The sequence below is a fragment of the Polychytrium aggregatum genome (genome assembly GCF_025602895.1).
Source record: "Polychytrium aggregatum strain JEL109 chromosome Unknown BJ171scaffold_26, whole genome shotgun sequence".
Classification (NCBI taxonomy): domain Eukaryota; kingdom Fungi; phylum Chytridiomycota; class Chytridiomycetes; order Polychytriales; genus Polychytrium; species Polychytrium aggregatum.
The window spans coordinates 257567-283287 of NW_026516228.1; the positions used below are offsets into that span (position 1 = coordinate 257567).

General features: G+C 58.7%; 11 protein-coding genes across 11 annotated transcripts; 5 read left to right on the forward strand and 6 right to left on the reverse strand.

Moving 5' to 3' along the window:
- Nucleotides 1-451: 451 nt before the first annotated feature.
- Nucleotides 452-1816, forward strand: BJ171DRAFT_558947 (major facilitator superfamily domain-containing protein; the record flags this gene model as incomplete). The annotated part of the gene is made up of 2 exons (XM_053113182.1): nt 452-1660; nt 1697-1816. 2 exons carry the CDS (start codon nt 452-454, stop codon nt 1814-1816), a joined length of 1329 nt encoding a protein of 442 aa, XP_052965212.1.
- A 704-nt stretch (nt 1817-2520) lies between these two features.
- BJ171DRAFT_510953 (uncharacterized protein) lies at nt 2521-3427 on the forward strand. Its single transcript, XM_053111525.1, has one exon. The coding sequence runs from the start codon at nt 2622-2624 to the stop codon at nt 3384-3386; it is 765 nt and encodes a 254-aa protein (XP_052965213.1). The 5' UTR covers nt 2521-2621; the 3' UTR covers nt 3387-3427.
- Nucleotides 3428-3971: 544 nt separating this feature from the next.
- BJ171DRAFT_153675 (major facilitator superfamily domain-containing protein) lies at nt 3972-5498 on the reverse strand. Its single transcript, XM_053105801.1, has one exon. The coding sequence runs from the start codon at nt 5382-5384 to the stop codon at nt 4026-4028; it is 1359 nt and encodes a 452-aa protein (XP_052965214.1). The 5' UTR covers nt 5385-5498; the 3' UTR covers nt 3972-4025.
- A 1172-nt stretch (nt 5499-6670) lies between these two features.
- BJ171DRAFT_460621 (uncharacterized protein) lies at nt 6671-7694 on the reverse strand (the record flags this gene model as incomplete). The annotated part of the gene is made up of 2 exons (XM_053108452.1): nt 7519-7694; nt 6671-7390 (listed from the first exon to the last, which is right to left on the reverse strand). Exons 1-2 carry the CDS (start codon nt 7669-7671, stop codon nt 6671-6673), a joined length of 873 nt encoding a protein of 290 aa, XP_052965215.1. The 5' UTR covers nt 7672-7694.
- Nucleotides 7695-9128: 1434 nt separating this feature from the next.
- Nucleotides 9129-10509, forward strand: BJ171DRAFT_510960 (uncharacterized protein). Its single transcript, XM_053111526.1, has one exon. The coding sequence runs from the start codon at nt 9380-9382 to the stop codon at nt 10172-10174; it is 795 nt and encodes a 264-aa protein (XP_052965216.1). The 5' UTR covers nt 9129-9379; the 3' UTR covers nt 10175-10509.
- A 466-nt stretch (nt 10510-10975) lies between these two features.
- On the reverse strand, nt 10976-13463 carry BJ171DRAFT_558950 (pyridoxal phosphate-dependent transferase; the record flags this gene model as incomplete). Its single annotated transcript, XM_053113183.1, has 7 exons — nt 10976-11410; nt 11608-11774; nt 12149-12529; nt 12671-12754; nt 12912-13029; nt 13196-13291; nt 13434-13463. 7 exons carry the CDS (start codon nt 13461-13463, stop codon nt 10976-10978), a joined length of 1311 nt encoding a protein of 436 aa, XP_052965217.1.
- Nucleotides 13464-14026: 563 nt separating this feature from the next.
- Nucleotides 14027-14871, reverse strand: BJ171DRAFT_153696 (putative growth hormone-inducible soluble protein). Its single transcript, XM_053105802.1, has 4 exons — nt 14737-14871; nt 14580-14611; nt 14383-14474; nt 14027-14266 (listed from the first exon to the last, which is right to left on the reverse strand). The coding sequence occupies exons 1-4, from the start codon at nt 14782-14784 to the stop codon at nt 14136-14138; spliced, it is 303 nt and encodes a 100-aa protein (XP_052965218.1). The 5' UTR covers nt 14785-14871; the 3' UTR covers nt 14027-14135.
- A 2512-nt stretch (nt 14872-17383) lies between these two features.
- On the forward strand, nt 17384-19086 carry BJ171DRAFT_443703 (uncharacterized protein). The gene is made up of 5 exons (XM_053108123.1): nt 17384-17623; nt 17829-18044; nt 18146-18245; nt 18446-18689; nt 18928-19086. Exons 1-5 carry the CDS (start codon nt 17574-17576, stop codon nt 19056-19058), a joined length of 741 nt encoding a protein of 246 aa, XP_052965219.1. The 5' UTR covers nt 17384-17573; the 3' UTR covers nt 19059-19086.
- Nucleotides 19087-19179: 93 nt separating this feature from the next.
- Nucleotides 19180-20720, reverse strand: BJ171DRAFT_600290 (major facilitator superfamily domain-containing protein; the record flags this gene model as incomplete). Its single annotated transcript, XM_053114999.1, has 1 exon — nt 19180-20720. The coding sequence occupies one exon, from the start codon at nt 20718-20720 to the stop codon at nt 19356-19358; it is 1365 nt and encodes a 454-aa protein (XP_052965220.1). The 3' UTR covers nt 19180-19355.
- A 2035-nt stretch (nt 20721-22755) lies between these two features.
- BJ171DRAFT_510972 (glycosyltransferase family 28 C-terminal domain-containing protein) lies at nt 22756-23932 on the reverse strand. The gene has a single exon (XM_053111527.1). It carries the CDS (start codon nt 23581-23583, stop codon nt 22909-22911), a length of 675 nt encoding a protein of 224 aa, XP_052965221.1. The 5' UTR covers nt 23584-23932; the 3' UTR covers nt 22756-22908.
- Nucleotides 23723-25706, forward strand: BJ171DRAFT_153736 (uncharacterized protein). The gene is made up of 3 exons (XM_053105803.1): nt 23723-24269; nt 24490-24531; nt 24626-25706. The coding sequence occupies exons 1-3, from the start codon at nt 23861-23863 to the stop codon at nt 25495-25497; spliced, it is 1323 nt and encodes a 440-aa protein (XP_052965222.1). The 5' UTR covers nt 23723-23860; the 3' UTR covers nt 25498-25706.
- Nucleotides 25707-25721: the final 15 nt, after the last annotated feature.

Sequence of the window (25721 nt, forward strand, 5' to 3'; positions counted from 1 at the left end):
AGTCTGGCACGCAGGCGCGCACACGTGTACGTGGCGACGGCAGGAAAGGCAAGAGCCGTTGCACAGCGGCCGAGCACGGGAGCACAGAGGCGCCACACCCCATGCCAGGCCGCCTTGCTGGGTCCAGGTCGGCGGTCACGAGGCCGTCTGGGTCTCGCGTCCGCGAATCAGACAGGACCACCGCGCCTGGAGAGGCTGCACAACTCCAGATACGATTTGAGCGACGGCGTGTGATGCCTTGGGAACGGGGCGGGTGACCATGTGCAACGTGCACTGCGTGTCTGGTGGGCCTTGTGTTGCAATCTCAGGCGGACCGATCCTTCGGCAGAGTCGCGGTCGGTCGCAGAAGGCTTCGGCTTCCCGCTCTCGACCCATCAGGGATATAAAACGACCACCCGCGGCGACCCATCTGCTCTCACCATCCCTCTTCGCCCCCCCCCGATCAGTCGCCATGGCCATCTCCAAGGCTCCCATCGCCCAAGTCGTCCTTCTTGGATTCATCTGCTTCGGTTGCCCCGGCATGTTCAATGCCGTCAACTCCCTCGGTGCTGGTGGTGGTACTGACCCCACCACTGGCAGTAACGCCAACGCCGCTCTCTACACCACCTTTGCCCTCTTTGGTCTCTTTGGTGGTGCCATCAACAACATCCTCGGTCCCCGCATCCAGATGTTCATCGGTGGCCTGACCTACTCTCTCTACATTGGTGCTTCCCTCAACAACGACATCTCCGGCGGTGCTGATGGCTCCTCCGGTGCCAAGGCTTTCTTCATCATTGCTGGTGCCGTTCTCGGTGTTGGTGCTGGTCTCCTGTGGTCTTCCCAGGGTGCTCTCATCATGGCCTACCCCACTGAGGAGAAGAAGGCCACCTACTTTGCCGTCTTCTGGATCATCTTCAACCTTGGCTCCGTCTTTGGCAACACTGTCGGTCTGATCCTCAACTTCAACAACCCCGATGTTGCCATCTCCAACGGCACCTTCGGCGCCTTCATCGGTATCACCGTCCTCGGCTCCTGCTGCGCTCTCCTCCTCGCCGACCCCAAGACCGTCGTCCGTGCTGATGGCACCCCCGTCGAGGTCATCACCCAGGGCAACATTGTCGGTGAGGCCATCGAGGTCCTCAAGCTCTTTGGCAACTGGCGCATGCTCCTCATGGCTCCCTGCTTCTTCGCCTCCAACTACTTCTACGCCTACCAGTTCGGCTTCATCAACGGCCACTTCTTCAACGTCCGCTCCGGCTCGTTCAACGCCATCTTCTACTGGGCTTTCCAGGCTCTTGGATCCTTTGTCATCTCCAAGTTCCTTGACAACGAGAAGTGGTCCCGCCACACTCGCTCCCGTGTCGGTCTCGCTGTTGTCTTTGTCGGCAACACTGCTCTCTGGATCGGTGCCATCATCTACCAGCAGACCGCCTTCAACGATGTTGCTCCCGGCACTCCCCTCGGCAAGACCCGTGTTGATCTGTTCGGTACCCCCGGCCAGACCCACCCCGCCATGTGGGGCATCACCATTATGTACGTCCTGATGGCCTCCCTCGACGCCATGTTCCAGTCCTATGCCTACTGGATCATGGGTGCCCTCACCAACGACTACGCCACCCTGTCCCGCTATGGTGGTTTCTACAAGGGCATCCAGTCTCTCGGTGGTGCCGTTTCCTGGATCGTTGGTGGTGTTGTTGGTGCCTCTGTCTGGACCCAGCTTATCATCACTGTTGTCCTCGTCATTGGCTCTCTCCCCATTGCCTATGCCACCGTCAACTCCGTCAAGGACACCTCCAAGGCTGATGACGAGGCTGCCAAGGCTGCCACCAAGGCTTAAGCTCCTCGACATTGTGTGAGCCTTTTACGCCCCTCTGCTGTCCCCTCCACCTCTTACAAGCAGTCACTTTTCAAATTCTTGTACATTTCTATGAAATGAAGCAATGAACTGCTAATAAAACATACGTTCTCGTCGCCTCAAATCTCGGCGAGCCCCAGCCATAATATCCGCCGCCCCCTCTGCTTATCTGTCGACCGTTGTGGCTCTGACCCGGGCTTGTTGCAGCAATGACCGATGCTGTTCTCGCTTCCTCGGTGTCCACCCAGATCTGGTCGCGCCTGTGTTCTTGTCGGCGGCTTCCACGCCGGCCGCTCGGCAAGCTCAAAACCCCCCTGTTCGGCCTCGAGCCCCTCCTGTCATTTCCACATCACCGAACCTCATCGCCCATCACTCCCCCTGCCCCCCCGCCTCTGCCCACCTCTGTCCACCCCGTCCCCCTGGCTAACATGTCTCCGTCCTTGACCGATGTATTCCCCATCCTGATCTCCAGCGACGTCTTTATCGCTGCCCTGGATCTGCCGACCTTTGCCAGACTTGTCCGGCTCTCCAGATATGCCCGCGCCTTCCTGGACTGCGACTTTTACTGGAAGCGGATGCTGCTCCCGCATCTCGGAGCCAACGCCTCGGTCCTCGACAACCTCGACGGCAACCTGGACGTCAAGGCAGCCTTGCAGGGCCTCTTCTGTCTCGCGATGCGCCAGCGCCCCGACCAGCCCGACTCGCCGCCTTCCTTTCAGAAGGAGATTGGCTTCTGGTGGCAGGTCTATCACCACCAGGGACTGATGACCCGGCTGCAGCAGATTCCATGGCAGAAGCGGACCCCTCAGACCCCGCCGCTCTTCGCATCGCACCCGATGCACAACCCCATTGGGCAGCTGGGTGGGTCCGAGGACGAGGGCATGGCAAAGTTCCGATGGCTCGATGGCCGTCGGCTGATCGAGACCAACCCGAACTGGGACCAGAACCTGGTCGTGGGCCGGTACTCGACCCCGCCCATCTTCTCGGTCGTGCGGGTCGAGGCCCTGCGCTCGCTGCTGCCCCAGGAGCGGCTCATTCTCGAGCAGGCCGCCCACATCTCGACCCTGAGCCTCGTCAACTGCAGCTTCTCGACGCTCTCGGGCTGGCCAGACGAGCTGTCCAATGTCGAGGCGCTGGACATTGTCTTTTGTCTCTCGGCCTCGTTCGATCCGCTCTGTTTCTCGCCCTGGGTCACCGTCGACAACATGACCAGCTGTCGCGGACTCACGATACCCGCCCCCGATCTCCGTGGGATGCCCTCGACCATGGACATTCTCAAGGAGTTGGATCTGTCGCGCTGCGAACACATCCAGAGCCTCGCTGGACTGCCTGCCTCAGCGGCTTCCCGAGCCGCATGCCCGCCATGAGGTCGCTTCTGATCCCCTTTCACGAGCGCTTCGACATTGGCTCGCTGCTCGTCCTGGCACAGACACACATCCCGTACCTGTCGAAGCTGCACGTTCCCGCCCGTTTCGCCAGCAACAGATCGTTCCAGTCGATCGCAACGACGCTCGGACGAGCACAGCCGCAGACATCCATCATCCTGTACTAAGCCCGCCGTGTCCAGGGATGGGTGGCAGCGCGAGACCCACCAGTTTATGTGCTGTACCTGTGCGCTATCTACCTACAATGGACCTCATCATTCGACAACTGCCAGGTCAGTCCTCCCAAACTGGATTCAATCTCTCGCTCTCTCTCCCCTTCACCTCCAACTCTCTCGACTACAACCTAATAATATTCTAATATACCTCACTTGGACGAATGGCGTGGGAACGGTTGCGGAGGCGCTACATCTTGAGCTATTTCCCTTTCGATCTTGAAGCCTGAGTCCCAGAGAGAGGGGCTGTTCGCCCAATGATCCATGGCGGTCATGCAAAGCTGTTCGCTGGCGTTGCAGGCCAAGTCAGCAAATCCAAGTCCTCAAGTCAACAAGCTTGAACGACTTTCTAGCCGCCACATATAATGGATACTCGAGCTGTTGCGAATTTTTTGAATAAATGTGTATTGAAGACTTGGGAGGGAAGCTGAAAGAGAATAACAGTAACAGAGCAGACCAAAGACAAGGGAGTGAAGATGCCAGGTGACAAGTTGAAGGGAGAGGCAGAGGGCCATAGCGGAGCCATAGCGGCCTCCAGCAAACAGCAACCCAGCCTCGATATCCATGGTCTATCTGGGACTCTTTATGGCTTATTTAGGACTTTCCCTGGCTTTCATCATCAACGGTCCTGGAGGTGTCCCTGACAGTAACGACAGTGACATAGGCAATGGGGAGAGAGCCAATGACGAGGACGACGGTGATGATAAGCTGGATCCAAGGGTCGACCTGGGCAACACCACCCAGAATCCAGGAGACGGCACCACCGAGAGACTGGATGCCCTTGTAGTAACCACCATAGCGGGACAGGGTGGCGTAGTCGTTGGTGAGGGCACCCATGATCCAGTAGGCATAGGACTGGAACATGGCGTCGAGGGCCGCGCCAAGGATGTACATAATGGTGATGCCCCACATGGCGGGGTGGGTCTGGCCGGGGGTGCCGAACAGATCAACCTTGGTGGCACTCAGGGTCGAGCTTGCGGCAATGTCCTTGTAGGGACCTTGGTGATAGAACAAGGCACCGATCCAGACAGCAGTGTTGCCGACAAAGACAACAGCGAGACCAACCTTGCCGCGAACGCTGCGCGACCACCTGTCATTGTCAAGGAACTTGGCAATGAAATAGGATCCAATAGCCTGCATGATCCAGTACAGCATCGAGTTGAAGGAGCGAGAGCGGACGTTGAAGAAGTGGCCGTTGATGTAACCGAACTGGTAGGCGTAGAAGTAGTTGGAGGCGAAGAAGCAGGGCGTCAGCAGGAGCATGCGCCAGTTGCCAAAGAGCTTGAGGACCTCGACGGCCTCGGCGAGAACGTTGCCCTGGACGATGACTCTGACGGGGCTGCCGTCATCACGGATGACAGTCTTGGGATCAGCCAGGAGGAGGGCGCAGCAGGAGCCAAGGATAGTGATGCCGATGAAGGCGCCGAAAGTTGCTGGTGAAATGGCGACATCGGGGTTGTTGAAGTTGAGACCAAAACCGATGGTGTTGCCAATCACAGAGCCAAGGTTGAAGATGATCCAGAAGACGGCAAAGTAGGTGGCCTTCTTCTCCTCAGTGGGGTAGGCCATGATGAGAGCACCCTGGGAAGACCACAGGAGACCAGCACCAACACCGAGAATGGCGCCGGCAACGATGAAGAAGGCCTTGGCGCCGGAAGAGCCCGCGGCTCCGCCGGAGAGATCGTTGTTGAGGGAAGCACCAATGTAGAGAGAGTAGGTCAGGCCGCCAACGAACATCTGGATGCGGGGGCCGAGGATATTGTTGACAGCACCGCCAAAGAGACCAAAGATGGCAAAGGTGGTGTAGAGGGCGGCGTTGGCATTGTTGCCAGTGGTGGGGTCAGTACCACCACCAGCACCGAGGGAGTTGACGGCATTGAACATGCCGGGGCAGCCGAAGCAAACGAGCCCAAGAAGGATGACTTGGTGTATAGGCTTCTTCGAGAGCACCATGATGGCGGGGTAGCAAGTGGTGCGAGTCTACTGTATCAGATGAAGATGAGTCGTTCGCACGCAAGATTGGAACGGCGGAGGTGAGGTTCGAGGATAGGCGGGCGACAGGGCGGGCTTATAACAGGATCGGCCGGCCAGAGGAGGCATATCCACTCCAGACGCCCCCGCAGTGTCCTGTGCGCTCCGGCCGGGGTCACCGCTTGCTTCTTCTGGACGATCTTCACCGGAATGGAACAACAGAAAGCCATGTCGATGCAGAGAAGGCCGCCGCCAGGAGCTTGCCAACAAACAAATGCCCTCCCCCCAAGGTTTACTGAGGGCGGAGAGCAGTTCGAGTTCACTTGCATCCGCTGTTTACCCCCTCAGGCGACACACAGGGGGCCTCGAGAAACATCGACTCTGATTGCGCTACTTGTGGCTGCTGACCAGCGGTCTCTGGAATGCCGTCGGGGCGCCTCCGAGTGATTGGGAGCGGAGGAAGTGCAACGCCGGCTGAGACAGTAGAGACGTATGTGCTCTGAAGAGCGTCGGCGTCGCCGCCCAACTCAACTCTGCGGGCAATCTGGAAATCCATGCAAGCGGCGCAGCAGCAATGTGATGGCAACACCACGACAGACGAGAGGAAATGCGGCAGCGCTCGTGTTGATGTATCGCTGGCATTGTTAGTGCTGTTGGATGAGAGTGGGGCTGGTTCGGGCTGGCCGCTCAGCGCGACGTTGCGGTTGCTGATCCTGCGTTGTGATGGCTCTCCCTCACCAGCGCCCCAAGCAGGATGACCGAGAGCCCAAGCAATCATCGCTCACAGCAAGGGCTGTGATCCAGCCCAATCGATGTACAGCGTGTTGAAGAAAAAATGGGACACATCGTCACATTTGGACAAACACGGATCATATCACACACCCGGTCAAGTGTCAAGTCATTCCCCTGTGTGAGGGAGATACACGGAGTAAGTGGGCACGACAGGACCAGCAAGCCGCTGCAGATGATACAGTCACGCAGATCAAAGCAAGAAGACATACCTGGGATGAGGGAGAAAGGCGCAGGGCAAGAGAATAATCGCTTCAAGACCTCGGCCAGGATATGCCATGGAGTTCGGGTGCCATTTGGTTCACACAACGCAACTCACCAACTCACACAAGCCATCCGTGTATGAAGGTGGACCGTTTCGAAATAAGTTCGATATAACCACGAAGCGGATGTATTCACGGGCGCGGGGCCCAGTCGACGCCGGATCAAGACAGGATCACAACCCAGCACCAAGGCCGGAATCAGGATCAGAATCCAGATCAGGCCAAGGCGACGCTGGGCTCGATGCCAAAGCGGGTCCAGAACTCCCGCGAATCCAGCGCCCTGCCAAGGAGCTCGGTATTGCGTGGCAGAGCGCGGACGCCGTGCTGCTGCATCAGCTCCAGAGCCCATCTGGCTTCGGGCCGGGGGCTGCTGGAGCCGGCGCTGCCCCAGGCGGATGCGAGATGCCACCAGTCGTATACCCGGGTGTCTGAGACGATCCAGCGCTCTCCGGGCGTGAACGACTGGAACGCAGCCAGGACAGCACGCGCAACATCGGTGCCGTGGATGAGATGGAGGGAGCCCTTCATCGAGAGCTTATCCTTGTCGCCCGCCACTCGAGAGACCCAGTTTCGAGGATCGCGGGAGCCACCCCAGAGACCCGCCAGATTCAGCACGCAGCCCCCAAGCTCCAGCAGTCTGTTTTCGGCGAGACATCGATCCGGCAAGGGCTGAACCAGGGACGAATGACGATCGAGCCAGAGGGGGTTCTGCGGCGATGGAGCAAAGGCGGAGGTCGAGCCAAGCAGAATGAGACTTGACTTGATGTCGTGGACACGTTCGTAGGTCTGAACCAGATTATGGATGCCTTCGGCAGAGTGAATGGGAAAGGTGATCAGGATGAACTCGGCCCTGGGCAGGCCGGCATAGGCAGCGTCGTCGGTGGATTTGGGATCAAAGACAAATTTCTGGAACCAGACAAGACCGGGAGGGTGAGTCTGCGACGGCGCCGGTCATGTCAAGTTGGCCCTGTCGTCGGCCTGTTGGATCGGCCATGCGAGCGAGTCTGCATATCGCCCGATGGTCCAACAAGCGGCTGCGATCTGCACAGCCAGGGTCTACCTACCAGGGTACCATCGCGGCCGGAGGTCGTTGTGGCGGCAAAGGCCAGCGATTCTCGCGCAGCCAGCCGGGCAACAAACTGGCCGGTCCAGCCCAAGCCCAGAATCAGCAGCCGGACGGCCGGGGGGAGCGAGGGGTGCACTGCGGCAGGCAGCATTTCGCGAGATGCATGGACGAGATGCATGGATGAAGTACATGGATGAGGTGCATGGATGAGACGGGATGAGCAGGGGAGCGATCAGACACGTGACAACACATCAAGGGCTGCGCACGGCCATGGTGGCGGTGCGGCGTGTGGCGCATGCCTAGTGTTGCCGCCGGCAAGGGGCAATTGTGTGGCTGGCGGCACGAGATGTCCGATGGGGATGCAATTTGCGCAAGACGACTTGCCCGAGACTGCGGCGACATTGCGGTGTTGCGGATGTCGGTGGGAGCAGCAGCGACCTTGGACAGCCGTGTCGTCAGAAGCCAGAACAGACAGGGCTCGGCATCGGCCCAGGAGGAGAGCCAGCACCAAGCACCAAGCACCACGGACGGACGGGGTGTGCCTTTCGGGGGTGTTGCCTGGGCTGTGCTTTGTGCACGGGCTGGCGCCGAACAGCGGCCTTGGTGTGCCAGTCCGGGACTCAGCACGTACATTGCGCGGCTGCCGGCTGGGAGAGTGGTTGGTTGGGAGTGGTTGGTTGGGAGTGGTTGGTTGGGAGTGGCTGGTTGGGAGTGGCTGGTTGGGAGAGCAGCCGAGTTGGGCGGTGCTGCGAACAACCGCGAATCAGCCCAAGCATCCATGCTATTAGCCATGCTATTAGCCATGTTATTAGCCATGTTATTAGCCACGGCGATGGCCGAGATGTTCGCCGTCGTCTTGGCCTTGGCCGTGCTATTAACTAGCCGCTGTGGCCAACAAGCCCGCCCGGGCCCGCCGTCGGCCATTGGCTGCTGTGCGCATCGTTGTTTTTTGTCCGTTGGCCCATGGCTGTGTTTGTCCCTGGCCGTCCTTTCCGCTCTTCCCTCTGGCTGTCCTTTGGCTTTTCGTCGTCCTGCGCCGTCCGTCCTTCGTCCATCCATCTGCTCGTCCATCTGGCCTGCCTCCGCCCTGACCCCACTGCCCAGCGCACGGTCTCCTCCTCGGCCTCGCTGATCCCGCCTGCAAGCCCTCGCTTCTGATCCCTGTCTCTGAGCCCTGTTGTCGTCCGTGGCCGCCGGTGATCCTTCTTCGATACCGAACCCCCAAAGATGCCTGTCCTGTCGTTGCGTCTGCTTGGTCTTTGGCTGTGTCTGCTGCTTCTCAGCAGCCAGCTCGCCTCGGCTGCTGCCCTTGACAAGCGAGATCCTGCCCAAGCCAGCCCCAAAGCTCCCATCGTTAATCCCGCCGCACCGCCAACCTCTGCCGCAAACATCGCTCCCACCTCGCAGGCTCCTGCCCCACCACCGCCTGCCACCTCGGCTGCTCCTCCTCCATCGACATCGTCTGCTCCCCCTCCGCCGCCTCCTCCTCCGACAACCTCGGCTGCCCCTCCCCCTCCTCCCCCGGCGACTTCGGCTGCCCCTCCTCCTCCTCCTCCTGCGACTTCCTCGGCCATCCCCCAGCCCCCTCCCCCTCCTCCTCCTCCGCCGGCCGTGACGACAACCACGGACTCGGGACGCACTCGCAACCCTACAACCCAGAGCGACAATGGCGGAAACACCCAGACCACAAGATCGAGAGGCACCGACACCTCGGCACCCAGCGGGTCCTCCACGGCTTCGGCGACAGCATCAGCAACCCCTGACCCTGCAGCCTCATCCGGTGTGAACGGTACATACATTGCAATCGGCGTCGTCGTCGCCGTGGTCTTCATCATGGCCGGCATCTGGGGTTTCCGTCGATGCTACCTCCGCCCCTCGGCTGCCTTCAGGGCTCGCAAACGAGGCGACAGCGCCGCGGTTCCCTTCGACGGCCCTCTCCCTGTTATCGCCAACGACGCCTATCCAAACGAGGTCAGCAGCCGCCAGAGCCCTCTGCCTGGCTTTGGCAGCTTCCGCGGAAGCGCCTACGGCTCGCAGCACTCCCAAGGCAGCAACGGATCCAACCCGCATGTGGTGCGTGGCTTCACTCCCCAGCCCCAAGCGGGCTATCCTCAAGGCGGCTACTCTCAGGGCAGCTACCCCCGAGATGGCTATCCTCAGGGCGGCTATCCTCAGGGCGGCTATCCCCAAGGCGGCTATGCCCAGGGCACCTATCCTCCGGGGTACAACAACCAGGGCCACAGCCGAGGCTACTAACCCAGACAGCTAGCCCAACGCTACCTACATACGGCTTGGATGGTGGGCATCATCCGGGTCTGATGCCATGCCCACCTTCCTTGTCCGGCTCGGTCGGGCCATGGGCTCGCCTCTACTATTTCGTCTCCTCCTCTCCTCATGACTATTTCGTTTCAAGCATTCTTCTGATAGTATTTTACTGCCAGCCATCACATTTCTCTACCTTCCCGGCTCTTCCTCGTGTCCACCACCACCGCCACCACGGTCAGCTTGTGAACTCTCCTTTGCCGCATTCACCAATTCAACGGGCTCGACTTTTGTCAATGTCACTATCTCCCTTGCACCGCTGTTCGCTTTCATCGCCTCGCTTCAGCAGCCGCCCCAACAACGATCGGCGTCAACAATGCTCCGCTATATAGCACAGCCCAGGCCATCAATGACGACCTTCAAACCATCTCAAAAAGTAGCGCCATACCAAAAATTCTATATTTCGTCAGGATGCCACTTCTCCTGCGTCCTTTCCGTTCCGCTCCCCGCCTCTTAACCCCCCCCCTCACCTTCAACTCCTTATCTTCACTCTTTCTACAAGATATCAACTGCATTTGATCCACATTGACCGTATTTATGTTTGTGTCGTTCATTATTCTTATCCTTTCTTTCTCCTCTTCTTCTGGGACATCTCAGCTTCAAACCCACAACCCCGCCTGTGGCTACACTCCCTCCTACACTTCAATAGAGGCTTCTTTCAGAATCAGTTCATTAACTCTGTCTCGTGAGGGGATTGCTGCAAGAATGTCTGCCTCCCACAGAGAGTGGTGTCTCCCAGCACGAGTAGCACCAGGACCCCCCCCCGCCTGTCCGATTGGATCCGATTGGATCAGTAGGGAGATCGAGTTGGGATGGCTCTGGGCGACCATCGTCACCAGTTTGCGCATGAGGTTCATGCTGCGTCCTACACCGACCAACGCCAACTCAGCACTGACAGTGCTCGCGGTCCTTTGCAGCCCTTTGCAGCCCTCCGCAGGACCGAGCCAATCGCTGATCAGTTGCTCTGAGGAATGTATTGCTCTCAGCTCAGGCATGCGGGTGAATGAATGCTCTGTTTTGTTGGATCTCTTACCCCTCACATACAGCCACACGGCCACATGCATGCCTCTCCTCGACCCAACGATTGCCTGGAGCGGCTTTCGCTTGGCTTGTCGTTTGAGAAGGGAGCTACCTCACTCCTGCTTGGTCCTCTTGTGGACGCGCTCAAAGTAGGACTTGAGTCTCTCGGCGGCCTCGTCGATCATTTCGCCAGTCTTGCAGAACGCGAATCGAGCCAGATGGCCGGCAACTTCCTGCTGCCCCTTGACATCGCTCTTGTCATAGAAGGCGCTCGGGGGAATGGCAGTCACGCCAACCTCGGAGGTCAAGAACCGGCACAATCGGAAATCGCGGCGGGGGTCGGTGTCTTGATGGCCGGGCTGAAGCGCCGGATCCGGGAGGGACGAGGTATCGGCGAGGATGAAGTATCCTCCGTGTGGCAAGGTGGGAGTCAGCCCAGTGGACGTCAGCGAGGCTTGGAGCTTGTTGCGCAGGGCCTCGTACTCTGCACGAGTGGTCTCAAAGTATCCGTTGGTCTGGGTCTGTTCGAGGGCATCGGCGGTAGCTTCCTGTGTCGCATTTTGGTTACAGCAAATCAGCGGCGAGCATGAGCACAACACGATTGGAAGGACGAACCGGCGCTGCGGGTATACTGATCACAAGGATCGGCGTCGTCGACATCAAACAATGCAAACGACGCAGCGGCACGGTAATGTGCTTTGCCAGAAGCGCCACTTTGAAGAGATGCTTGTTCTGGAGACTTTACCTGCAGCGGAGTGACCACGGCAAACGGAATGAACTGGTGAACCAGCCAGATGGCACGGATGAGCTCCTCGTGGCCGAGACACCATCCGATCTTCCATCCGGTCACACCAAACATCTTGCCAATGCTGCCGACGGTGATGGTGCGCTCAAACATTCCAGGCAGGCTGGCTAGAAGCGACAGCCGTTATTGTCCACAGGCGTTGGGGGGGGGGTGCCGTGCAAGAAGGAGAGAGAGAAAAAGCCATGGGCTTCGGTCAGCGATGAAGGTGAGAGATGCTCGAGCCTGAGAGCGGGGTGTGCAGTTCATATCGGCTGTATGTGCAGGAGAGCAAGTTGCTCGACGGACGGGATGCAGGAAACGAGTGCTGCGCGGTCGAGAGAGCCTGGATTCCCGATCATCAGAGCACGATACCGGTCCTTTGGCTTCCCCTCCCTTCATACATCGGGCCAGAGTTCATCTCACTCTCGCCACATTCGACAGCACATCGATTCTCGCTCATGCAGCTTGAAGGAAGCGGGAGAAAACATAGCCCTATACTCACCAAACTTGATCAGCTCCGAAGGCGAATCTGAGTACACCAGGGTCTCGTAAACCTCGTCGGCAAGAACGAGCAGGTCATGACGGGTCGCAAAGGCGGCAATTTCCTCGAGCTCCTCTCGCCGGAAGACCTTGCCGATGGGGTTGTGTGGGTTGTTGATGATGATCATCTTGGTGCGGGGCGTCACGGCCGATTCGAGCTCGGCAATGTCCACCTTCCAGTCATCCGAAGAGGTGGCAGGGCGATCGGACGGAGGGCGGAGCGATACAAAGACGGGCTTGCCGCCGGCGAGGTGGACGCTGGCAGGGTAGCTGTCGTAAAACGGCTGCATCAGGATCACTTCGTCGCCCGGGTTGATGAAGGCCTGGATGGTCGAGTAGATGGCTGTGTCGACAAGGCCAGCGTCAGCGTCAGCGTTAACGTAAACGAGACCGGGGAGCGGCCGTGTCAGCCAGATAAATATGGGTGGCCGGATCTCGATCGCTCGCTTGGACATTGCAAGCGAGGGTGGGATGCGATCACTACCTTCACTGGCGCCAACCGTCGAAATGATTTCGGTAAGAGGGTTGAGTTTTCTGCCAAGCTTGTCGACATAGTAGTTCGAGAGGGCTTTGATACAAGACAGAGCGCACAGGGTAAGCTCCGGAGGCGATGGCAGCATCGACAACACGACAGCATCGACAGCATCGACAGCATCGACAGCATCGACAGCATCGACAGCATCGACAGCATCGACAGCAGTGATTAGTGGGCAGATTTCCCTTACCGTTGACGAGACGGACATGGCCTTCGCTGCGGGTGTACTGGTGCAGCAGGCTCGACTTGGCAATGGCTCGCTCAGCAGACTCCTTGATGAAATCGGCGACGGGGAGAGTGGGGAAGCCCTGTTACAGCGACAAGATGCGTCGGATCCGATCGATGGCGGGACGATGGAGAGGTTTGTCAGCATATCGTCCAGAGCGACAAACTTGCGAGAGACCACCGATGCCGATCTGTCCTATCCTCTCCTCTCCTCTCCGCTTCGTTTGCTGGGACGGGGCGAATACGAACCTGTCCGAGGTTGACGGCATTGTGTTTGATCGCCAGGGCCGTGAACTCGGCAAAGACGGTGCCGTTGGGGTCCAGGGCACCGAGGCGCTGGGCCGACTAACAGATTGCAGACAAGACGCAGAGGGAAGCAGCGATTAGACCCATGAGATCGGCTGGGGCTCGGCAGCGTTCGCCGGAGGGGCGGATGGAAGTGTGTGGGTGGGGGAAGCGAGAAAGGCGGAAGCTCGACGATCGGTACCTTGGGCGAGATCTTACGGGCGGTCGACATGGATCGGAGGGTGTAAAGACAGAGGGGTAACGACGATGGGAACCGGGTGGCCGGGGACGCAGAGGCGGGTTTGGAGGCAAGAGCGAGCGAGCGACGCAGCAGAGGCATTGGAGGAGCAGGCTGATCGAGGAAAAGCCCAGACCCGATGGCACGGGAGAAGCGCGAGCTGATGGAGGCAACAAGGACGCTGGCTGGAAAAGGAAGCTGCTTGAGAGCGCTGGCCAACCCCACGGCGGCGCTCTGACGACATCGGTCCTCGCGATGGGCAAGGATTTGCAGATGGGAGAGCAGGTGAAGAGCGGGTGAAGAGCAGCAGATGGAGAACAGATGGAGGAGCAGACCATTGCAACAGCCATTGCAACAGCCATTGCAACAGCCATTGCAGCAGCCATTGCAGCAGCCATCGGCCAGCAGCAGGATCGAGACTGTCTCGCAGCCAGGCCGATCCCCGGACTTGCCATCCAACGCATCCCTCCGTCGAATAGACTCCACAACAAGATTGAGTGTTTTGCAGGATATGTGGCGAGCCTGGCGCACCAGATCATCTCTTTGATGCAGCGAATGGTTCGCCTCGGCAGTCGGGCCGCCCTTTTGATCAAGGCGGTCGCTGGCGGTTGAGACGGGCTGGTCGAGCCATATACTGCCGGAGGCGAATGCACAGAGGCCGCCGATTCACTTGGAGGGGCGATCGTCGGATCTGTCGCCGGGCTTGTCGTCGGGCCTGTCGGCGTAGTAGCTGCTCTTGATGCTGCGGTATTTTTTGAGAAACCACAGGGCTTCGAGTTCCTTCTGGACAAACTCACCTGCCAGAGCAGCACATCGAGGGAGGACACATCAGGATCGATGTCGCAGTTCATAAGCGATGGTGCGGCCATCCCCGGCATGTGTGTCGTCGGCCATGGCGCCGTTTGCGGCATACCGTGCTGGATAGCCTTCCTGATGTCTTCTTCGGTCTCGAGGCTCTTGTTCTTCAGAAACGCAGACTTGAGCTTGGGCTTGAAGAACTCGAATCTGCATACGTCAGCCGATAAGCAGCGTCAAGAGACTTTCCTCTCGCCTCTGGATGCCAACGGACCACCCTAATGTCAATGACTCCTTCTCGGCAGATCGGCTCACCCTGCTGGGTACTCCCGCCCAATCCAGAGCAGCTGCGAGACATTGAAATAGAGAAAATGGCATGAGCTTGGGAGCTGGGCCCTTTGGTTGCCGTCGTTCTTGTTGCGGCACTACCTGCAGTCGACGGTGGAGGGAATGTCTGTAGTGACTGCCTTACGTTCTTGTAGAGCTGGCGCACTTGATGCCGCAGCGGACTCGACGTCATGGTGTCTGCAAGTAGGTTGAGGGCAAGTGGATGCGCCTTGGGCTCGGCCTCGATGATGCGTGTTGGTCGTCTGATGGTGGATCACGATCATCGTCGTTTCGACGGGGCGTTCACAGCCGCCTCCCCCCCCTTTTTTTGCTCGGTCCTGATCCGCTGGCTGGTCTCCAAGCCGGGGAAAAGGGGGAGGGAGCAGGTGTAATATATTTCCGGCTCCCGTCTCCCTACAATGCCTGTCGACCCAGGTCAGGACAGCAGAGCAGTAGAGTGGTAGAGCGTCGATCCGGCTGCTGGCACTGGCGACTCCTTCCCTCTGCTCATCGTCGCTGGCCAGATACACAACCCTTTGATTCCTCTGTCCCGACTCTTGCTCCCAGTCCTCGACCTTTGCAGTCCCGACACGGACTGTCCCTCGGCTCTCAAGAGCGCCAATATCCCACCTCCATTCCAGTCCCGCCCGCTCTGACCGCCATCTCGTCCTGCTGTCGCTTCTTGCTACTCATCCCTCCTTCCTCCTTCTCACGCTGTGTCTTTTGGGATTCTTCCCTGATATATTCCCGACTATCCATATCCTATTCTGCTGTCCTGTCCTGTCCTATCCTGTCCCTGGCACCCCGACAATACCGCGCTCCCTGACGGGATTGCCGCAACTTGCCTTGAACCTCTGGGTCAACCGCCACAATCCACTGATACAATCCACTGATACAATCCACTGATACAATCCACTGATACAATCCACTGATACAATCTATCGACACATCCCGTCCACCACATCCCGTTCACCACGTCGCCCGACTCGCCATGCTGCATACCGCAGAACGCGTCAGCACCAACTTGGACAGCGACCAGATCAGGGAGCTCAAGCGAGAGCTCAAAGAGTGGGAGCGGACATTCCTCGAGCGAGAAGGGCGCAAGCCCGAAAAGAGCGACATTGCAGCAGACAAGGACATTGGTGAGTTGTCGATAGTAGTGTCGATAGTAGTGTCGATAGTAGTGTCGATACCAATGTCGATAGCAGTGTCGATAGCAGTGTCGGCCTCCCCTCTCCTCCCACTTCACCGCATCCCACGCAACCCCTGTCGGTCAGGGTTGCTGACTGATTCCCGCGTGGGAACGGTAGGGCTCCCTGGTTCCAAGGGATCTGAATCGAATTCGTCTGCTTTCCCACGCGATTATTGCTTGCCTTCGCCAGGCAATGTGTGAGGGTGACTTGCGCGAGCATCATTCCAGGAATTCATGCTGCCGCGCCGTCCTGCTGAAATTACTTCCCTTTGCCTTCATCGCCAAACGATCGCGTTACCTTGTCGTCGTCCCCCCTCCCTGGTCGTCGTCGTCGTCGTCTGTAGCCCGGCGCTTCAAGCTCTATGCCAAGGTCAAGAACCGTACGAGCAAGAAACCCGAGGACGCGGCACAAGAATATGTCGATGCCCAACCCAAGCAACAGCTTTCCCACAGCCTCCACAGCATCGATGTCGCCGCTAGTCGTTCGGCGGTGGAGAAGCGCCATACGGCCCCAGGTCTCGGGACTCGCCGCGAGCCTTTTTCTGCCGACTCCAAGCTCAAAGTAGACCAGGCGGTGGCGAGCGAAGATGGCTCAAATCGCGCCTCCAACCGAGCCAGCGAGGGCGAGCTGTCGAACCAGTCCAAAACCTCGGCGCCGTCGATCAAGGCAACGTTCATCTCCAAAGAGACGCTGTTGTCGACCACGAGCACGGAGCGGTGCTCTACCGAAGAGGCCAAAAACCCGAGTCGCCCTCAGACAGCACCCAGCGACGGCCCTCATGAGCAGATCCGGCGCAAGACCACGATCGTGATGGGGCCCGTGTCGACCAAGGGGATCTCCAAGGTGCCATCGCACGATGCGGCATTGAAAAGTAAGTACAAGCAGCTGGACCCTGGGAGAGGGGGGGGGGAGGATATATTCGAAGCATATCGTGGCGGGAGCTTCTGAGCATTTGTTGCACATCCGCAGATACCCGCTTGGATCTGGCAGTGTAGCAGCGGTCTTGGTTGAGAGACGATGCCAGCGTGCCATTGTCTGTCGGTGCATGTGCAGACATCACGATACCCAAGCCGAGCCACCCCGATCAAGCGTTGGCTGTTGCGCTCAGCTCCTCGACGTTGCTATTAACACCTCTGTTGCCACCTCGGCCGCTCGTCCTGGGCTGCGATCCAAAGATACACGACCATCCACCGCCGACACCAGCAAAAGCCCGTCCCAAACCACTCCGGTCTCACACTCGAGTTCGGCCGAAGCCGGATTCATCAAGCGCGAGGCATACATTTCTTCAGAGTTTGAGGAATTCAGGCAGCGACGCAAGCAGATCGAGAGCAAGACGTTGACCACGGGCACACCCGGCGCCGAGACCCCGCAGCAAATGCAGCCGCCATCGCCCCTCCAGCAAAGCCCTGTGGCCGGCTCGCCAATGTCATCTACGCCCTACTATTCGATGGCCCCACCTTCCAAGCTCACCGTCATCAACATTGGTGCGCAGGCTTCTTTGCCGGTCGACCCAGTACCGTCGGATGCAGCTAGCGTTGATCGATCGGCCACTCCAAAGAGCCGCACGACCATCGACATCAAGGACCTCATCAAGCCCTATGATCCAACAGAGTCAAACGAGGCCGAGCAGAGCCCGCGCGAAGATGTGACCCCGATCACACCCTCACCCTCACCGCAGGTTCTGACTCCCGAGGTCGCCATCGAGCCGCTGTCGCCTTTGAAGGACGCGGGCGAAGAAGGCGCAGATCCAAAGTCGCTTGTCGGGGTCCATTCTCCTTCGCCAACGACCATGGCCCCGCGAGAAAACCAAACCTCGATCGTCAATCCGAGCCTCTTTTCGTAAGTCTGCCCTTGCCGACCCGCCGTCACGGTCCTGATGGCCGGGGCTGATGCGATGAACACTCTAATGAGGAAGATATTCCTGGGGACAACCGAGTGAAGGCAGCGACATACATCGTCTTTGCGACGAGTGGCATTTCTTCCTCGAGGGTGCACGCATTTGAATGTCCCCATGTATGAACTCCCATTTCCTTTCCAATATCAGGCGACTGGCCGACGGGGGTGTGATCAAGTGCCGACTGTACCGCAAAACCAATCTGCTCGAGAAGGCGTATCCAACCTTCTATCTCCACAACGAGACCGACGACGCCTTCATTCTTGCCGCCCGGAAGCGCAAAAAGTCCAAATACGTCAACTACTTGATCTCGACCAGCCCAGACGACCTGTCCAAGGACTCGAAGCACTATGTGGCCAAACTCAAGTGGGTCATATTGCTGGGGCTGCATGTGCTTCTGTGATCCAAGCCATCACTCATGCGTTCGTACACTGACTGACTGCCATGACCCTCTCTCCCCGCTTCAGAGCAAACTTTCAGAGAACGACCTTTGTCCTGATGGACGCACGAGGATACCAGAAGGGGACGGAGAACAAGGGACTGAAGGAGCTTGCTTGTGTCAACTACGTATGTAACTGGGTGCGACCGCTGGTAGTGAGTACCGTGGTCGAGTTGGCAATCGAGTCAAGGGCCAGTTTCTCCGTCGCCAGTCGTCAGGGATACAGCATCGCCAAGAGGATCGCAGCTCAAATAGAATGGCCCACTCAGGTGCAATCAGTCAGTCGAATAGCGAGCTGTCTTGACTCGATTTCATTTTTCTCACTCAGAGCAAGTCGGCTCTTCCCAGAGAGATGAAAGTCTCGATTCCATCCCTCACGATCGACCCTGAGACCGAGGACGTTTCCAAGGACATCCTGGCCGACACCGAGGCTGGAAACACAAGCCGCCTCCAATTTCTGAGAAACAAGACCCCTCGGTGGAACGAAGCCACCCAGAGCCACTGTCTTAACTTTGGTGGGCGGGTGACGATGCCGAGCATCAAGAACTTTCAGCTGATCCGAGACGGCGATGGTAAGCGTGCCCCGTCCTGAGTGAAGGAATCCGGCCCTGGGGAGCAGAGTCGGGTCAGAGGGAAGGCGTTGGTCATGGTGTTGATACATGCTCAGAGTCGGTGTCTCGGTCCTGGCTGAAGATGTGGATGGGCTTGCAAATGCAGACAGAGGAGCACGGCTGGTGGCTGAGAAGATGGCTGAGAGGGTGGCTGGGAAGGTGACTGAGAGGGTGGCTGACATTGACCCGATGTCCCCAGACACCAACATCATCATGCAGTTTGGACGATGCGGGCCAGACAACTTCACTCTCGATGCTCGGTACCCACTCACGGTCGTTGAGGCCTTTGCCATTGCCTTGACCACCTTTGATGCCTATGACAGCACCTGAATACATGGACGGCGGCCCCGTTAGCAGCCCGAATTGAAATACACTCCTCATTCCTTCCCCTTCTCCCCCATTGCCCGGCGACCATGAGACTGTAAACACACACTCAAGCGAGAGAAGCAAATGACGGATAGAAGAGTCTGCATTTATTTCGCTTTGATTTTTACACATAGAAGCTTTCGGGAACAAAGCGCAAGTTTCAGGTCGGACAAAGAAGCAAAGGACATTACTGGGTGATGGAGGTTGGGTGAAAAGGTGTGATGGCGGATAGAAGATAAGGTCAGTCGCTTGACGCGAAACTTAGGCCTTGGCGGCAGCCTTGGCAGCCTCGTCATCGGACTTGGAGGTGTCCTTGACGGAGTTGACGGTGGCATAGGCAATGGGGAGAGAGCCAATGACGAGGACAACAGTGATGATAAGCTGGGTCCAGACGGGAGCACCAACAACACCACCAATGATCCAGGAGATGGCACCACCGAGAGACTGGATACCCTTGTAGAAACCACCATAGCGGGACAGGGTGGCGTAGTCGTTGGTGAGGGCACCCATGATCCAGTAGGCATAGGACTGGAACATGGCATCGAGGGAGGCCATCAGGACGTACATAATGGTGATGCCCCACATGGCGGGGTGGGTCTCGCCGGGGTTACCGAACAGATCAACGCGGGTCTTGCCGAGGGGAGTACCGGGAGCAACATCGTTGAAGGCGGTCTGCTGGTAGATGATGGCACCGATCCAGAGAGCAGTGTTGCCGACAAAGACAACAGCGAGACCGACACGGGAGCGAGTGTGGCGGGACCACTTCTCGTTGTCAAGGAACTTGGAGATGACAAAGGATCCAAGAGCCTGGAAAGCCCAGTAGAAGATGGCGTTGAACGAGCCGGAGCGGACGTTGAAGAAGTGGCCGTTGATGTAGTTGAACTGGTAGGCGTAGAAGTAGTTGGAAGCCAGGAAGCAGGGAGCCATGAGGAGCATGCGCCAGTTGCCAAAGAGCTTGAGGACCTCGATGGCCTCACCGACAATGTTGCCCTGGGTGATGACCTCGACGGGGGTGCCATCAGCACGGACGACGGTCTTGGGGTCAGCGAGGAGGAGAGCGCAGCAGGAGCCGAGGATGGTGATACCGATGAAGGCACCGAAGGTGCCGTTGGAGATGGCAACATCGGGGTTGTTGAAGTTGAGGATCAGACCGACAGTGTTGCCAAAGACGGAGCCAAGGTTGAAGATGATCCAGAAGACGGCAAAGTAGGTGGCCTTCTTCTCCTCAGTGGGGTAGGCCATGATGAGGGCACCCTGGGAAGACCACAGGAGACCAGCACCAACACCGAGAATGGCACCAGCAATGATGAAGAAAGCCTTGGCACCAGCGGGTCCATCGGCACCACCAGAGACATCGTTGTTGAGGGAAGCACCAATGTAGAGAGAGTAGGTCAGGCCACCGATGAACATCTGGATGCGGGGACCGAGGATGTTGTTGATGGCACCACCAAAGAGACCAAAGAGGGCAAAGGTGGTGTAGAGGGCGGCGTTGGCGTTACTGCCAGTGGTGGGGTCAGTACCACCACCAGCACCGAGGGAGTTGACGGCATTGAACATGCCGGGGCAACCGAAGCAGATGAATCCAAGAAGGACGACTTGGGCGATGGGAGCCTTGGAGATGGCCATGGCGCTTGTGGGGGGTCGGGGAAGCGGGGATGAGGATGAATCGGAGGGGAGGCGGTCAGAGGGGGATGTATTTATATTCCTGGCAAGACGCGAGGGGTCAAGAAGGGGTCGCAAGGCAGACAAGCCAGGCAAGCCAGACAAGCCAGACAAGCCAGGCAAGGCAGGCAGGACCGACAGGAATACAGCCCGGCGGAAGCAAGTGGGGCCTTGCAAGACCAAGCGGGACAGGAGACGCGCGGCAAGGCAAATTTGGAGACGAGCTGGGCCGAACAGCCCCGAGGGACGCGCTGGCGCGGATCAGCTGACGGGTCGGGCGACCACACGCCCCGCAACCGGGCGAAAGGGGGGGGGCAGCCGACCTCGAATGCACTGCGCGGCAGCTGGTCGCAGACAAGGCGCAGTGGTCACGGTGACGGCGATGTCCTCCCGAGAAGGACGCTTGGCTGCGGCAGCCGAACAAAGCACAACAAAGCGGCGGCGGGGCCAGCAAGGAGAACTGCCGCCGCACAGACCAGAACGACAGGGCCGAGAAGCAACAGTGGACGAGAGACATGGCGACAGGGGTGAGGTGGCATGAGCCGGACATGAGCCATGTCGGGTCAGCAAAGGTGCGGTGAAGAGCGCCGGGATGGGTGCCGGGATGTGTGCCGGGATGTGTGCTGAGATGCGTCCGACTGAGATGTGCGGGCGAGGGCATGAGCAACGATGGCCGATGTGCTTGGTGGGAGAACCGCAAGGTGTCGGTCGGGAGAATCGCAGGACGACGACGGAACAGTGTCGAGCGCCGGTCGAGCGCCGAGAAGCAATCCCGCGGCGACAAAGACGACGGCGAAATGCGCCAGCCGAGCATCGCGACTTTCCAGTCGAGCATAGCGATGGCCGCGGCACCAACACGGCGCCGGCCAGAGCACAATGCACGGGCGGTGCTGGATGGGAAAGGCCCCGGACAGCGCAAATTTGCTCGGCGGCCATGGCGCGCGGCGGTGGTGCTCGGCCGTGGGCATGCCCGCGCGGATGGTCGCGGTGCTGTGGTATTGCGGTGGTGGTGTGGTATTGCGGTGGAATTGTTGTGGTATTGCGGTGGTGGTGGTGTATTGCGGTGGTGGTGTGGTATTGTCGTATGGTCGTATTATCGTATTATCATATTATAATATTATCATATTATTCTATTTTCATATTATCATGTTGGCATATCATGTCGCGCCGTTCTTTTCGCCTCATCCAATGCCCACATTCCCGCATGCTTTGGTTCCCCCCGTCGCCGTTCTACACACTTCTTCGAAACGAATGGCTGTCGCATTTGGCGTTGGTGGCGAGTTCCACACTACGCCCGTCGCGCCAGCGCTCCATCTTCCCTCTCCCCCTTCGTCCCCACGTCCATCCCCCCCACCACCACTTCTGCCTCGTCTTCGCGTCCTTGGGCTGCCTTGCCTTCTTTCTCGCCAGTGCTGCCTCATGGCCTTGCGCTTCGCTCACGTTACCGCACACGCCTCGCCGCAGCAACTTGCTCCTTGCCCAGTCGCTCCCCGTGATGCCCAAGTGCGGCATCGCAATTTATCGGGGACCCCCTCCCCATCCACATGGGTCGTCTGCTGGGCAGTCCAGTTCCCTGTCCATCGGCCCACCGCCTTCGACTTTTTTTTTTTTTCCATCGCGCCTTGGCCATGGCGGATGGTTCGCAATCTCCTCCAGTCGCCAGCGGTGTCCGGCCACCCTCCCCCTCGTCCTCCAGGGTTCCACGGCGCGACCGCCTCCTATCTGGCTTGGCCGCCGCGATATTTCTGGTTCGCCGCTGGTGTCTGGTGTTGGTGTCTGGTGTTTGGTGTTGGTGTTGCTCGACCACACTGATGCCTATCTCCCACCAATCGCCATTCGCTTTTCCCTATGGCCCGAGAGTGACCCCTGCCCCTGTCTTGCCTTGGATGCCGCTCGACAAACATGCCGCTTGACAAACATGCCGCTCGACAAACATGCCGCTTGACAAACATGCCGCTCGACAAACATGCCGCTGGACTGTGGGAACCATGTCCTATCTGGGTCTGGTCGTCGGCATCGCGCTCCCCTCTCCCTCTCCCTCTCGCTTTCTCACCGGCGTCCACGAATATCGGGTGAGTGCTGCCCACGATCGGCTACTATTATCACCACTGATGCGAGGGGGGATCTCTGCCCACAACCAGAGCTCCCTGGTCTACACAAACCCCATCTCGTCCTTGAGCAGACGGACAAACTCGCCCCCGTCGCAATCGTACCATTCTTTCAACCCTGGATCGCTTCGCTGCCAAAGCTCCAGCTGCCTTCCGAGACTGGCCTCGGTGCAGTCCGCGGCAAAGTACAGGAATCCCTCGTGCGAAAGCGCACTTCCCAGCTCGGCTTGGTGCTGGTCCATGAGCTTGGGGTTCGCAACAACGATGAGCGGCTTGCGCAGATCGAGTCCCTCGAGGATCGATCCTGAGCCTCCGTGTGTGATGATGAGGTCGGCCTGCTCCATCTGTCGTCGAAGTGACGGAGCAAAGGAAAAGCCCACGACCTCGATGGTCGTATGGGCCTCGGCGGGCTCTTGCGACTGCTCGATGGCACCATCACCTCGGGCGGCTTTCCGGAGCCGACAGACGGTGGGATTGCTGCTGCTCTCGAGACCTAGGCTCGGGAGAACGTCGTCCCGCTCCTGAGCACTCATTGCAACTTCCTCCATCGCCTTGGAGTGCCGGGCTGAGGCCAAAACATCCAGCGGGCTGCGGCCATGTTGGATGACCACACGGGCAAAACCGAGATTCATGAGCCTGGCGACCAGGCTGCTTGTCGATACGAGGTCGATCAGCGTGTCGAACCGAGTTGTTCCGACAGTGACGAAGGCCTGAGCCATGATGTTTGCGGCGGTTGCTGAGGTTCTGTGTGCTTGTGGAGATGCTGGACCGGACCAGATCAGGCTGGGCTGGGCTGGGCTGGGCTGGGCTGGGCTGATTGTTACCCGAGAGCGGCTGCGTCGATGTGGCCACTCGTCAAAGTGAGTCGCTGCCTTGATGCTTGTGAAAGCAAGTCGTCAGAATGTATCGCCGTGCTGATGCTTGTCGTTTTGTCTTGGCGGGATCGCTCCTTGCGGGATCGCTCCTTGATCAGGTGCAGGACCTGGCCGGAGGAGCATGGGCCGGTGGCCCCCGGTTGATTTCTGGCGGGCTTCTGCCCCCCGCTTCTTCACCCCGGCACTTGCCCGTGCGTTTAGCTCGTGCGTCTCGTCCCGGCCCTTTCTGCCTTTGTCGTCTTGGCCTGTGCTTGATCGCCGTCTGGTCATCCCATCCCATCCCATCCATTCATCCAGCCACCCGCCTCTCGTCTTCTCGCCAAGCCGATCCGCCGTCTCTGCCATGGTCGATACTCAGCGATTCGACTGGGACTCGCTCCACTCCCTCTACCCGCTGATCAGGGATAACCTCTACCTCGCCAAACACTCCATCTGGCTGCCCATCTTGCACGGGCTGTGGTATGCCTTTGCCTTCTACAAGCACACCCGCACCAACCCTGCTGCTCGGCAGCCAGTCCTGCGAGGATACGGTATGCATCTCGCCTCGGTCCAGATTCCATCGCCCGTGTCGACGCTGCTGCCATGCACCGCCGATCCGAAATGATTTGTTTCCACCGGCGCTTCTGCTAGGCTCCTGCCACACTTCTGCTACGCTCCTGCCGCGCGCTGCTCTGCCTCTGGGCTCGGCTCGGAGTCGCGTACTGATTTCTTGCACCTTTCCGTTTCCTCCGATTGAACCGATCTGTCCAGTGGGGTATTTGTGTCAGGCCTTTGGAGGCGGAACGCTTGCAGGTAAGAATGCGCACTCGCTATTTCCTGTCTGCCCCGACATGCACTCATGAAGGCCCGCAGAATCTCGAACCTGACTCTTTGTCGTTTCACACAGCCATTCTTCTGGGCCGACCCGTGCCGACGATCCTGAATCAGACCCTCATTCCGCTCTACACGCTCGGCTATCTTCTTGTCTTCCATGTGCCCTTCACTTTCAAGATCCTGCGCTCGCTCTCGCCCGTCACAGAGCTGTTCTTTGACGTCGTGGATGCGATCGGGCGAACCTTTTCGCTCACGCACATGATCGACTCGCTCCTCGATGCACCGAGCTCGCCAGTGTCGGGCTCGATCCTGTCGGTCTTCATTCTCAGCGTCCTGCAGGCCACTGGCGGCGGCATTCTCTACCGCTGGACCAACGTCTCGCCATTCGCTTACCCTGGCTACGACTTCAACATCTGCTGCCTGTCGTCGCTTCTGTACCTGGTCCTCCGCGGCGGGATCGACGTGACCTCAATCGTGGCTCTCTTTGGCTCGGCCGGCATCAAGGACGTTCCTGTTGCAGCGACCCTGGGGGCCGGCTTCAGCTGGGCCGAAATCACGTCCATCGCCAGCGACACCCTCAAGAGCATCGGCTTCCCCGTCGCCGACTTTTCCGACTCCGATGCCAAGGTGGTGGTGGTCCTGTTCATGATGCTTGGCTTCTTTTTCCGATCGAAGCGGCACGCAGTGACGGGCAAGCGGGTGGCAACCGCCTCGGCGTCGTCGTCAGCCCGGGTCCACAGCCAGTCAGTGTCCGCATCGGCTTCTGCGACGACCGCCGCTTCCTCCTCCAAGCCCGGCAGCCGCTCGGTTCCCGATGCTGGAATGCAGTCCCTTGGAGACGACTCCTCTTCCACCGAGCCGGCCACAACCCGAAACCGCCATGGCCAAGCACCGAAAGCCAAATCTAACGAAGCTCAGCAGCGCTTGGATAGCAAGAAAAAGTAGAGCCGCAACCCCAGATCGTGGGTCAGCCAAGGCGGTGATAGGTAGTAGTAGTAGCAGTAGTAGTGAGAAAGATTGGAAGTCAATGACTTGTCAACTGCAAGCCATCAGGAGCCTTCACAAGCCATCGCATGTACATTCTTGGCTACATGCATCGCATGCATTCACGGAATCCATAAAAGAAATGCCCAATACACTTCACTTTCCGATCCTGTCGCAGCCCCGGG